At 31.4% G+C, this 14,331-nt stretch overlaps 1 protein-coding gene across 2 annotated transcripts in view; it reads left to right on the top strand.

Annotated features, from left to right (window-relative positions):
* Positions 1-14,331, top strand: part of Sema2a (Semaphorin 2a) — a 1,190,156-nt gene that overhangs the window by 1,145,925 nt on the left and 29,900 nt on the right. For both annotated transcript variants that reach the window (XM_076419451.1, XM_076419450.1), the window contains 2 exons: positions 3,770-3,914; positions 4,013-4,138. In XM_076419451.1, the coding sequence (XP_076275566.1) occupies positions 3,770-3,914; positions 4,013-4,138 (271 nt within the window). The remainder of the gene's footprint in view (positions 1-3,769; positions 3,915-4,012; positions 4,139-14,331) is intronic.

The following is a 14,331-nucleotide window of genomic DNA, read 5'->3' as shown; positions in this document are numbered from 1 at the left end:
ATCTCTGGAAAGTAATGCTTGCCAAAGATGAATTGAAGAGATCGCATAAGAAGGACCATAATTTTAAAGCATAAGTAATTTACAATCAACAGAAACTGTTTGTGTTTGTATAGACAATTGCACTTTTTCTTTGCTTATTTTTTTAATTCGTTTACTTTTAACCAGACCAAGGTCTATCAATAACAAACTAGATAAATATCTGAATTTTGTTGCCTTTTGGACAATCACAAACATAAATTTCCGACCATACCCCAGCAGGATTCGAACCCGTGACTATCGCAACGGTAGGAGGGCCAATCATTATAACATTTTTCATAAATTTGACCAAACTAACCAACTGAAATTTAATAGATAATTGAAATATTTAAATAGGAAGTATCAACAATATTTTTAGTGTTCAGAAACTTTGCATTTACATGAGAATATATTTCCCGAATTAAAATTAATTTAGAATAATATCAGCTAAAGTTAATAATAACATTTATTATACTATACAAGTCCATGTGGTTTGGTTCCCTTCAGTCTTTTCATTTCCTGCGCGTTGTGCAGTAGTTGTATTGTTTCAACATTGTTATTATTTAGTAACCTCTGGTTAACTGGTTCGTGGGTAACGTGACAATAAGTATTACTAATTAATTGAGGAATTTCGTTTTAGCAACGTTGGGGATTACAGGTCAATTTTATAACTTAGTGTAATCTTATGTTTGGATCTCATTGTTTCAAAAGGGCTTTATTGTATATATATATATATATATATATATATATATATATATATATATATATATATATATATATATACAATAAAGGAATATATTTATAAAGGAATTTGTATGTTGAATGATAAACGAAGTCAGATTATTTTCCCACTAACCAGATTAATTTTGAGTCTGATCTGCTCAGCTTTTTGCCTGACATGATGTTTCCAATTTAATCTACCAACATATCTATGTATGTGTTAAAAAATCCACTATTACACCTTGCAAAATTTCCTTTTAATAATGCTTGGAGAGCGTCTTTTTTTCATATATAAATATTGCATCAGAGTTAGACAATATTTATCACAGAAATAATATTGATTGTTCAAAATATAAGTGTTATACGTAACTATAATTATTAATTTTTTTCAATTTTCTTTTTCAAATCTCTGGAAGACTTGAATCTTTTAAATATTAAAACTTTGAAATTTCAACGAATAATAATTTTAAAATATTCCTGATTAACGATAAATAAAATTGTTATTTTATTTAAAAAGTGTGTGATAATAAATAGTTGGTAAAGATGGCTCTTTTCTTTTCTTTCCCAAAATTAGTATTATTACGAGAAGGAACATGTAAACCAATTTTGTCATTGGTACTTTCTAAATATTAACATACGATGAAACATATTAGGGATCAGTTATAATTATTTAAAATGAACGAATCTATACAGACACAGAGATCCAAGTAATTAATTTCTTCCTTTTCTCTCTCAAGGAAGAAATTCGTACATCTCCATCTATTATCTTGATTGGAAAAAATCTAAGTGTGTGTTTGACTAAAATAGTAATTACTACTTTCAGTTGACTATTTTTTTGCCTATCGACTAGTTCGACTGTTTGCTACTATCGACTATTTTTAGTAGATAGTTCCAACGCTATTTATAACTAAATTTTTGTTATTTTTTTATTAATTTATTAATATTTAGTGATTTTGCAGATTATATCTTACTTTATATAAATATCAACGTATTTTGACAAAAGAAGCATACACAAAAGCTTAGAATTCTGCTACCAAGGCTTACCCAGTAACTAAAACTTATAAACTCCTGAAAATCGCCGAACGACAGTGGTTACAACAGTGGTGTTTGATACCTTGAATAGCAATTGTTATTTTTTTTATAATTTTTAAAATATTGTATAAATATAATAAAAATAGTGTAGATTTTAATAAAATTAACATTTTATTAATAATAATGTACACGTCTGTACATTAATGAAAATTAATAAACATTGTAATTATAAACAACGTTAACTATCACTTGCCATTAAATTCCAAACTTCAAGCATAATTCTAAACAAAAGTTTAAAAAACTATTAAAAATACGAGAATAATAAATGACTAATCACAGAGATCAAAAGATTCTAACAGTTATTATATTAGACAACATATTAATTCTACTTTTAAATTTCAGTCTTTCTACCCACATTTGCAAAAATAAAACATTCAGCCTCCAACAATAGCGAGGGGGAAGTGACGATCGGTGCGAAACAAGTACGTGAACGTTGCAGGAACAACGACAATTTCCTAATTTAAAAAAATGAAAGGACAACATCGCGTAGTCGGGAGAGGGAAAACAAAAACGTCTCAGGAATGCGTACATAAATAACTATTATCCTGCCATCTACCGCACGTTTTATATTTTTTAAATGACGACAGTCGAGTACCTGTCGCCGTTTTTTCTCCTTTCGCCTCCGGTGGCCGGGGAGGAAAAATACCAGGTCATGGATTTTTATTGTTGGCTGGCTGCGGCAGGAACGTGCGACCGGCGAAAAGGGAAATAATGGAGCCCGGGAATTGGAGATAAAGCGGAATATAAGCGATATTACGGCCGGATCCCAGCTATGCTTATTAATTTATCTGCGCTTGTTGTGCCAGAGATCAAATTTCGTCCTCCTTCAACGGTCGAACGGTCTCCCTCTTCCACATCCCGGCACAACACTAGGTAATTTTTTTAATTTTCCGTATCCACTCCCGTCGGTCTATATACCGGTAATTTATTTTTTTAAATGTTTAAATATCCAATGAATATCTTTACCTATTTTTTAAGTTATTATATTTTACTAGTGATCGCCCTATGGTCGAAATTCAGCCACAATGTATTAAATTAATCATCTTTCCCTCATAATAGAGTAAAAGGACTAATTTAATTAAATCTAGGTATATAACTAGGAGGACCCATCGACCCTATCTCAGTATCTGATGAAATAATGTTTATACATGTCACTGCTATATTTTTTATTAACTGCACCACACTACACAACACTACACAAGATCAGATGGTTTGATTCTTTTGAATAAGGAATTGTGTATATTATTTCATCAGCCAGTGTCGATACTTTTTTTCTGATAGTAGTAAAATTTGACATTGAGGAAACAATATATAGAGCAAGGCTAACCATGGGGTATTTTGGTGTGTCTTCATTTAAATGTAGCAAGTATTGCTCGTGAAGAATAAATAACAAAGTGAAAAGTATGACGATATTTGATATATTAAGGGGGTGGGGTAGAACTTATTTAAATTTTTTCATGTACTTCTTTGCTCTATATAGATTATTTTGATTGGTTCTGAGATGAGTTCTAATATCAGTTCATATATCAGTCTATATCGATCTTTCACTATAATTTCGATAAGTTTGCAAGCTCATTCTTTATCAATTATATAAAGATTTCTTCTACAAATATGTTTAAATAAATATAGTCACGCTGGTGCCAGTGGAGTATGTTTTCAACAACACATATTTATAAAAATAAAAGTACCCACAAATAGTACGACAAAACAAATACGTGCATAATAAAATTGGCCCCTTTATCTCATTTAGGTTATTTTTAAGTTAGTTTGCGATAAATTTCATACATAATATATTACATAAATAAATACAAAATAGTGATTAAATAAAGTGCTAAAAGCAATATACAATAAAAGTTTTACATACATGTTGTCCCTATTCAATAATTGTCTAATAATAATTGTTTAAAATGACAACTTAATAACTATTATCTTTTTATTTCAGGGAAACTTAACGCATCTCAGTCGAAACACTTTCGTTCCTGGGATAGGTATGGGTATAGCAAAATGCCCATACGATCCAACAGATAATTCTACTGCCGTATGGGTAGAAAAAGGTAATCCAGGCGACCTACCAGGATTATACTCAGGTACAGCATCTATTATATTTAAGTAAAAACATAACTTATTTCCTAGTTAAGTGTCTTGTTCATCTCTATTTAATTAATAAATTCTATAAAACTTTCAGGTACCAATGCCGAATTCACCAAAGCCGACACAGTCATCTTCCGGACCGACCTGCATAATTTAACCACCGGCAGAAAAGAGTATAGTTTCAAGAGGACGCTCAAGTACGATTCCAAATGGCTAGACAGTAAGTAGTTACGACAATAAACTCAATAAAACATCCTCTCTACCTAATCTATATAACTTCAGTTCGAATATAGTTGTACTTTTGTATTTCCGGCATTATTAGAGAACGTTGGTTTGAAATGTCGATCAAAGTCTACCCAATAACTTTAACAGAATCGTGATAAAACTATCGGAAAATATTTGAAGCTTTGACCAGTACAAATATATTATCGTTAAAAAACTAACAGAAATTTTAACAATAGACAATATGATTATGATTCAATCAACGATAATACGTTTAAGCCATATTTCGAGGAAGTAAATTTATATTAGCATCGTATCTATTAATTGTAGACACTCCAAAATACATTAAGCCGTGATAATTGAAACACGAACTTCCTGTTTATTATGTGTGCTTAGAAAGCAATCAGAAATGATCGATATAGTACCGATATCTCAATTAACTTAAAAGAAATTGATATAATTTGCCGCAAATGGAAACGTGTTTTCCATTTCTCTTAATGTCTGTCTGAAAAAATAAACAGAGCAAAAGCTTTTAAGCTAAATATATATTTAATTCTACGGGTCAAACAAGATCATACACCACAATACAATTATTACAACTTACAATAGTATGTTGTTAAGGCTGAGTCAACCCTACGAAGGTAATCTTGAATAGTTTAGATTTAACATCAAAAATAATCATTTATCAACAGTTGTTTACCAATGTATTGCTTCAATTCAATTTAAATTCTCTATAAAGCTCAATATATTGTTATGCATTATTTCGATTTTCTCTTCACACATGTTCGAAACACATCTTCTGTTGTGGAAAAACATTATCCTCATAATTAATTCTTCATATATGACAATAAAAATAAATCATTGGGTGTGTACCAAATCAAGACTATAGCACGGATGATCTATCATTCAACTGCCATTTTGAATCCTCAAAAAGTCAATTTGAGAAGACGAGAATAATCAATATTTGAATACAATAGCCTTGAAACTTGAAACTGAATTAATTATTCATCAATAACAATCAACAATAAGATTTTATAGACAAGCCACTTTCAAATTATTTATACATTTAATATACTATTTAGATTTTGTTAAATAAAATGATCCTAAAAATTATTAACAAATTTTAATTAACCAATTGTATGTAAAAGATACCGGTTTTTAAAAATTCGCCAAAATTATTTTTATTAAGACTATAAATTAATTTTGAGGAATTTAAAAGTCATAACTGTAGATGACAAATTAAAAATAAAGGACGGGCATTTGAAGAAGGCACATGTTAAAAAGAAATAAGGAATAATTAAGGGGAAATGGGAAGAAAGAATTTAAAGACGTGGGAAAGGAAAATGCAAGCGAAAACAAAAATATTTGATCGAGAACAACAGTAAACTGTGATCAAACAATTTTTTTTACCACTATGAGATAACGCCTCACTTAACCCTCAGCAGGTCTAATCACCTAATTCTTAACAGTCTTATGATTGATCATTATCACTTCATATCTCAGGTTAAGAGATACACATCGCTTAGCAACCACTGTTGTCCCACATTACATGTCCGAAACATTTTGAAATTTTGTTTGATCAAGAAACACCTAGACCAACCAACATACCCAACCCATTAGAGAAAATACCCGCACCTATTCACATTGATAATTTATTAAACCATCTAATAGAAATACACCTACAATTTTCCATTTGGTTCCTTATTTACTAATTTATTTTACCTCCAGTCTTTTCCTTTATTATATATTTTCTGTGTATTCGTTTGTTTTACTATTCTGTATTAACTAATTTTAACTCTTATTAATTTATTCTTATTATTTCTTATTATTCATTTACCCCCTAATTAATTTAATATTAAGACTTTTTACCATTTTATCTACTCTACCTTTCATTTAATTATTTCACTCTATACTTTACTTTACTTATATGCCTGTGAATATTTACAGAAGCAATATTAATATAAAATAAGTTAATATTGCTGAATAACAGATGTTGTGGCAAAAAAAATGATATAACATATATAATGTTGAAATAAGCAAACAAAATATAAAATTAGAATAGATTTAAAAAGTAGAGAAAATCTGAATAAACATTTTTATTAGAAAAATGTAGTGGAAACCTAAAAAAAATTGAGGGAAAAATTACTGTTAGAAGGATAAGGTTAAGACACTTCACCGAACAAAATAATGTAAATATTAAAGATAAGAAAACTGATAAGAAACACTGCACTGTCCAAGAGAGAAGTTCGAAATGAATCAATATCACACGGTCTAAATGAACCGTTGAAGGAATTTACGAGGCATTCAATGCTTCAAACCATACAAAACTGTTATAAACATTTTTATTATAAAGTCTTAAATTAATTTACTGGTTTGATAACAGCCATAGTTAAAGCAACAGGACGCTCCTAATGGTGCGATAGTCGTGGGTTCAAAGCCAGCATGGCACGTAACTACATGTTTTTAATGTAAAATCTGACAAGAAATACGCAATCCAGCCAAGCCAGTAATCAGGCTGGGTAAGACCGGATAATTTCTGAGATGGTCTCTAACTTGATCAGTAACTAGTAGTAACCAATCGGTAGGATTAATGCCAGTGGATACAGTCTAGATAAGCTCAGATTGGCAAAAAAGAGACCTTTAAATATAATTTTAATATTTCTTTATGTCCACTTAGAAAATCTGAAATAACAATTGCAAATAATATTCAGCCCAATAAAAACAAAATGACCCACTACGATACTTAAGTAAATTAAAAATTAATTGTAATTTTTTTAAAAGTTATTAATCAATTGGATCGAGTTTTATCAGGCAGACTTTCAGTCATTAGTTGTTTGTATTATCCCATGGAGTGCCAGACAAATTGCAATCATTAAAACATGAACATCTTAATTGATGGAAAAAGAACGGACGGCCTTTAAATAGAGCAGCGCCCTCTCCGGATCAAATAACAATAGTTGATTAAAAAAGACGCTTTAATTAAGTTTGTTAATAAGACGTCGCGAAAAGCGGAAATCGGAAAATAATAATCCTTACGTTTCTATTTGGCCGGGGTTCCGTTATTGCCGGCGGACATATTACTTCGCGGAATTATTAAATATTAATTAAACTCTGCCCGCTTTCATCGCCCGTTTTTCTATTTCTATTACAATGTATAACTGCCGCGGTAATGATAATATCCTGGCTGGAATTTCCTAATAAAGTACGCCTTCTAACATTCCCGGTTCCATTAAAAATCCTTTTGAAAACGATAGGAAAAATTATTTAGTTAAACCTGCACTTTTTAACATTCCGAACCGGGCAAATATTAATTTAACCACTAACGCGATGGAGATGTTAGCGGGCAAAATATCTAGTGCGCTGAACATCCTTTTCGGTGATTAGTTTTTCTTTTTTTCAATTTTCGTTTCAACTTTTTTTGCTGAAATTTTACCATAATAATTAGAATCGCTTATTTATTCTCTCATTATTTTATCTCATATTAATTATTTACATTTGTTCGTTTCTACAGAGTTGTAGAAATAAAGATAAAATCTTTAATATTATATTAGATCTATAAATTACTTTAAAACTATCTTGTACAATACAGAGTACAAGTACAGAGCATTATCTTGAGGCTATGGGCTTTGCCGCTGATGTTGAAGTAGATGCAAGACCAGGTAGTGTCCATGATGTTTTTCACTCCGGATTATTGTAATGAATCCACTTTACATCACCTGGTAACTACACGGCGCTAAAATCCTTTTCAATTTTACCGTTGCAGCAGCATTTCACACAAGCCTTACAATGTCTCTTGTCTTCAATTCATACATCACAAAATATCCTAAGTTTTGGATCATTTCCATGTTCTCCAAGCGATTTGAAAATAGTTTACTGTGTTCTTCCCAACAATGCAGCATATTCTTCTTGCGTTTTACATGGATCATCATCGAATAATACCTTTAAATCTTGGCCTTCAAATTTGTTTAGCCATCCTGAAGGCTCATCTTGGGTTTAAAACGTCGAAATCGATGGGGCAAGGTTGTCATAAGCTTCACCAGCATTCGATAACCTTCAGCCGCAAATGCGATTTAATCAAGCTCATTACAAATTCAAACAATTTCAACACATTGAGTCAATGTTTTGGTCACACTTCGACGAAATGATATCTACTAAAATTTGAAGTATATTAGTGACGTTCAACGTTAGTCACAAATGTACCTGATGCGATGTAATACACATCAGGAGACAGTCCATAAATATGATTAAATATTCCCATATCGATAGAGGAACTCGAACAGGTTGCCGCTTATAGAATAATATTGTGGCGACCGCCACAACCCTTTAGGCCACCACGAATTCACCAACAAGTATAAAGGTTAACAACGCCGGTGGATTGGTACCATGCAGTTCCAGGCTATAAAAGACCATCACGACGACATCTCGTTCTCTTTTCTTTTCTCTATCCCCTTGTAATAGTACCACTTCTACAGCGCTACCGTACTTCCTCTGCCTAATCTAATATCCTGTCAATTCTCCCGTCGACCACATGTATAATTTAATAAAATAAACAGTATTTCTTCAACCAATGTTTTCAGTTCTCGTGCAAATTCCTTCCAAAAATAGTAGTGAGTGTTCTGACAAATAATCGCAGCGGCAACCACACATTTCGACCCGACGAACATTCCTACAATATGAAAAAATAAAATGGTTACTATATAAATTCGCAGCACTATTCAATATAATCTCCCTGGTCTTCAGTACACTTGATCTATTGATATTATAATTGAATCCATTCCTCACTTAATAGGCCTAATGACTGTTGAAAAGAATGGAACTGAAGGTAGAAAATAGAGCAGCTGTTACATTAATTCGTGCATTTGGTCCACTTATTTTTGCGATGATTTGACAAACAGCTAACCTAAAAGTTTACAATAATAATCTGAGTCAATTGTTTTTCAGTTAAGAGACAAAATTTCCAATCAAAATTATTTTCCGCAAAATTCTGCATCCGAAAAAGTTTTTTTCGTCAAAAGCACCTTTTCGTCCGATGACAGGACCTTAATTTAGGTTCTTGCTTTGATTCAGGAGCTTCTGCTAAGTATTTCTCGATTATTCAACAATCAATAAGGAAATATACCTTCAACAAGTAATAATCAGAAGGAGCAGAATCTAGAGAATAGGACAGCTGGGGTAGCACTCCCTATTTTAATATTAGTACGTATGTTTTCACCAGTTTTGCACCATGTGGTCAAGCGTTGTCATGTTGAAGGTTAATATTGTTGCGTCTTTGCTCATATTCCGGTAGTTTTTCGCGCAGTGCTTGCCTCAAACATATCAATTGTTGTCGATAGTGATCTTCATTGATGGTTTCATCGATGGAATTAAGACCATCAAATGCTCGTCTTTTCCCAGAAATTTTTTTTGCCAAAACTTCCTGTATTACATCACCTAACTTCTCCATTTCAATTAAAAAATATTTTTAAAGCGGTAGAAAAATTATTTGGTTAAAGCCCCACTTTTTTAATAGACCAAACTTAAACAAATATTAATTAACCCACTAATGCAACGGAGATGTAGGAAGGAAAATATCGCGCTTAAATTATAAGGTATTTTATTTTTCGAAAATCCCGTTTCAAGTTTTTTACTAGAATTTTACTAATTAGCCGGGTCACGTTTGAATATTATCTCATTATTTTAATTCTTTATCCACTTATTTACATTGATTCGCTCGTAATATTCTGGAGCGATAGGAAAACAATGAAATTGAATATAAAACCGAATATTTCCAGAAAATATCATTTGATTGAATAATGTTTATCAGTGTGTGTAAAAATTCGATAAGACTTTTGCATACAATTAAAAAATGCAAAAAAATCCCACGTAATCTATTTTCAGACCATTTCTGATATTTTGGTGCGACACGATCGTGTGATTAAGTCGAAAAAATGTAAAGTGTAAGCTGTGAAAATCATACCTCTTAAAAAATTCCTCAAGTTTGAATTGAGAATTCATTAACAAAAAACATTCATTATAGAGGGTTTTAGAGTTTATAGGAAACAAGCAAAGAGAAATTGTATCTCCAAAAATGGCCTAAATACAAACACATCACAAAATAGAGAGACCGAGATAATTAAAAGAATAAAAACCAGATGATGAAAGGAAATGTTTATAAAATGTTTTAATTCACATAATTTTTTTTTTAATATTTTAAAGTCTCCTTTTTACCAACGAGGGTTTATCTGGTCTAGACATAAAATGAATTCAACTGAAAGAACTGCGGATCCACCAAATCAATTGCACAAACCACATTGCCGATCAATAAAATATTATTTTAATATAGACGAAACCCTTAAATATATGCACTAAAGAAAACAAACAGTTTTTTTTTTCGAACAACCGGTGCCGTATCAGTCGGACTATATAACATATTTAAACAAACTATAATTAATTAAAAACATTACGTTGATTTGATATATAGCTGAAACATTCCCATTTCCGTTTTTTCTTCCTGTTTTTTTCGACTTTCTCGCGTCACCGCAAATAGTTTATGTAACACATAATTTAACCGAACGAAGCTGATTATTTCGTGGGCTTGGCGACCAATAAAATGCCCTTTATTACCGAAATAAAACCGCTATCTTACCTATAAACCGGAAAAAAAAACAATATCGATCTGCCAACATCGAAATGCGTGACAGCAATTTGATTCTCTCCTTTTTTCCGGCCGTCCATTAATTTACAAAGTTGTTCCATTGTACTTAATTGTAATTTGTTATTAGTTCTTTTAGTATTGTACTCGAACGCCGGATATTTTACGATTTACCTTTGCCGGCACGCAGCCAATAAACCGAATATTAAAAATTTCACCGCCTGCTTGATTGGTCTCTTTCCTATGATCGTTTAAGTTCTCGCCAGTATTCAAAAAAAAAAATAATGAACAGAATATGTCCCCCAGTGTACGCAAAACTACAATAGTATAGTTTTTTATGATTTTCTTGTTGTTCTTTCTGTCATATTAATAAAAGAAATTTAAATATACATGTATTTATAACTTATGAATAAATTAAAGAAACTAAAACAAAAGATATAAGAATAACAATTTTTCATTGATCACTATATGGAAACCACAAACTTAATATAATAAAAAGAATTTATCAAGAAGACGTAAATATACCAATAAAACGATATTATTATATAATGATATTAGCTAATACACATTATATTAGTAAACCTGAAGAGATACTGCATCGATTGTATTTAAAAATGTGTCTTTGATTTTGTCAGACTACAGTTTATCGTAACATTAAATATATAAACCAAGAAATTTGCATGCAACAACTCCATTACGCTCTGCTAATACTCTCTTAAGAAAAAACTTAATCATCAATGATTAGATTGTATATAAACTTATATGTATAATGATTGATAATAATATAATGAATAATAACTATCTCAACACTGTTCTCCACTTTGTATTTAGGTATAAAAGTATGTCCTATAGTTGAAAATCAAACACATAAAATGTGCCAAACATTCAAGCATTATTTATTTTGTTGTAATTGTCATTTCACCGCAAAAATTGGAATTCCTTTAGCTGAAAAAAAAATTAAAATAAATAGAATAAAAATAAATGGAGCAAATAAAAGAATTAATTAAATGTACCCTTAAATTTCATAATAATGTGCCACAATGCAACTCTTACTTGAGTCCTGTTTAATGTATCAAGAGTTTTTTCAATAAGAATAATTGATTTTTATATAATTTATACTGTTATTGGGTGAATTAAGGACTAATTTTAATCGTTTTATACGCTATATTTAAACTGAAACACTACTTAGTTTGTAACTATTCCTTTTATGCCTAATCTAATATTTCTGTTGACACCCAAATTAAAATGTTTTTATCAATTTTTCGTCCTTTATGATATAAAAAATATAATATGAAGAACGTTTTATAAACATCTTCCATTTTAAAATAATTTTGAAAAGATAAAAGAGAAAATAAAACATTACCTAATTATTTATAATTACATAAACACTACAATAACGAACCAAAGTTATAGTTCTTTTAAGTTATTCGTGTACTTGAAGAGTATAATATATATTTTTGAATTCGCAACTTAACCTAAAATATCACTTTATGGAGGTCTTCGTGTAATTTATTGAATGAAACTATGTTTCTCTTAACACTTTATTAATAACACAAACTGTTATACTTCAATTTACCTTCTATATAATTTTGATTTTGATCCACTTCCATTAAAAATCGCTTTTTTAACGGAAAACAATGATGCAATGATCCTCACTATCTGTGCATCCGGGCACACAACATTTTCTAGAACGGTAATGCATTTCAACTACCGACTTGTATATAGTAATAAATTAAAATAATAATTTAATGTATAAATGTTATAAAAAGCTAACCACACTGTTCTCAAAACGAAATAGCTAATAAAACAAGTAATATGTTAAACGTAGCGACATCTACATGTTGGACGTCGCGAAACATTTCGCCAAAATTTCCTATGAAGTTAAATCTTTATTTCTCTATGGCTGAGGTACTTTGGATTCAATCTCTCGATTGCTTGTAAATGGCAACGTCGCATAATCAGGCGAAAACTACCGAAGTGGACCGAATACGGTTACTTAAAAGAAACAAAACTGTAACATAACCTCAAATTAATTGAGGCGTTTACTCTTCGATATTCAAGTACTGTAGCAACACAGATTACGCATGGTTTTTATAAGAGAGAAAGAGACAAACAGAAATGGAGAATTACTTCTGTAGAAGTGTTGTTTTTTCTAAGTTATCTTCCCATCCTACGGTCCGATATTTTTCATATTGCTCCGACGGTCGTATACGATTCTTCCACGTTTCGGAAGTGGATTTAATAAAGCGCGCATAATGGAGAGATGGACGTTCATTAGGCGAACCGCTATTAAGCCGAACGGCGAGGGACAGGAGCGGAGTGAAACGGTCGAATTTTTGCCCTTAAATTGGACGCGAAACCACTAACTATCTCATAATGGTCGGGTCTCTGGGGGTGTACGATTACACGTCACGTACCGAACGGGGGACGGACGGGCGTTTGGTAGACGGAAGATGTATAAAATAAATTCGAGCCCCAGAATGACAGCCGCAGATATTTCAACAGGCAGGAAAATTAGTTTTCCTAGTTCATGACGTCGCTGCGAACACTTTACCGAGAACGGTTTTATTATAGTGTGACCCGAATATATACGGCCATGTATAAGGCATCATATTTACCCGAAAACCTATCGGAAGATGAAGAGGCAAGTCGAATTTATTCGCGACTCGCTCATTTTTGATATTCGAATATTTTCGAATGTCAATATGCCTCAATAGTAAATAGAAAAAATGTTGTATGTTGTATAGAAAGGAATAAAATCCCCAGAAATATTCTGTTACTATGAAAAATTCTTGAGTTAAATGTGATTTTTAACCCATCTTCTTATTGGCAAGAAATAAATTGCGGTATTTTACTGTTATAATGTAATCATTTATTGTTATTATTTCACTGTTTGATTGAAATTAAATTAGTATTTACTACAAGGATTTATTATACAACATGGGGCAAAAGTCTCGCTACCATTTTGATTACCCATAACTTTGCTCAAAGAACATATAAGTAAGTTAGGTTTTCATAAAAAAGTGATTTGGTATTTACATTTTTTTTTTCGTTATGATTGAAAAATTATATCGGCTAAATGGTGACCGCGATTCGCTATGCAACTTTCGGCTCTTTTTAATTCATTTTCCATGACATCCTGCAACATCTGAGACTGAATTTCGTGGCAAATATTGCCTTTAAGACGTTGAGCCGTTTGGGGCTTATTTACATAAGATTTTTATTTTAAAAAACCCCATAGTAAAAAGTCTGGTGTTGTTAAATCCGGAGATCTGGCTGTCTGTGCTAAATAATAATACTACTTGCTTATATGATAATGCCACTTCGCGAAGTAAGTCTTCGTGGAAAAGCGTTATTCAATAATTGAATTGTTGAACGAGCTGTGTGTGCTGTGGGCCCATCTTGCTGAAACCACATATCCCCTAGCCCTTGCTCTTCCAGGCACAAGAAAATTTTGAATCATGTCTTGGTGTCGTTAAGCAGTAACACCTTGGTCATTTTCAAAAAAATAGAGACCGATGATGTTTCCAGCATGAGTACCACACCATACAGTTGTTTTT

Source organism: Rhynchophorus ferrugineus, unplaced genomic scaffold (genome assembly GCF_030347505.1).
Source record: "Rhynchophorus ferrugineus isolate W39M unplaced genomic scaffold, kcgeb_rfMv2 rfM1, whole genome shotgun sequence".
Taxonomy (NCBI): domain Eukaryota; kingdom Metazoa; phylum Arthropoda; class Insecta; order Coleoptera; family Curculionidae; genus Rhynchophorus; species Rhynchophorus ferrugineus.
The sequence above is the reverse complement of the archived record's forward strand: the minus strand, read 5'-3'. Positions and strand labels throughout refer to the sequence as shown.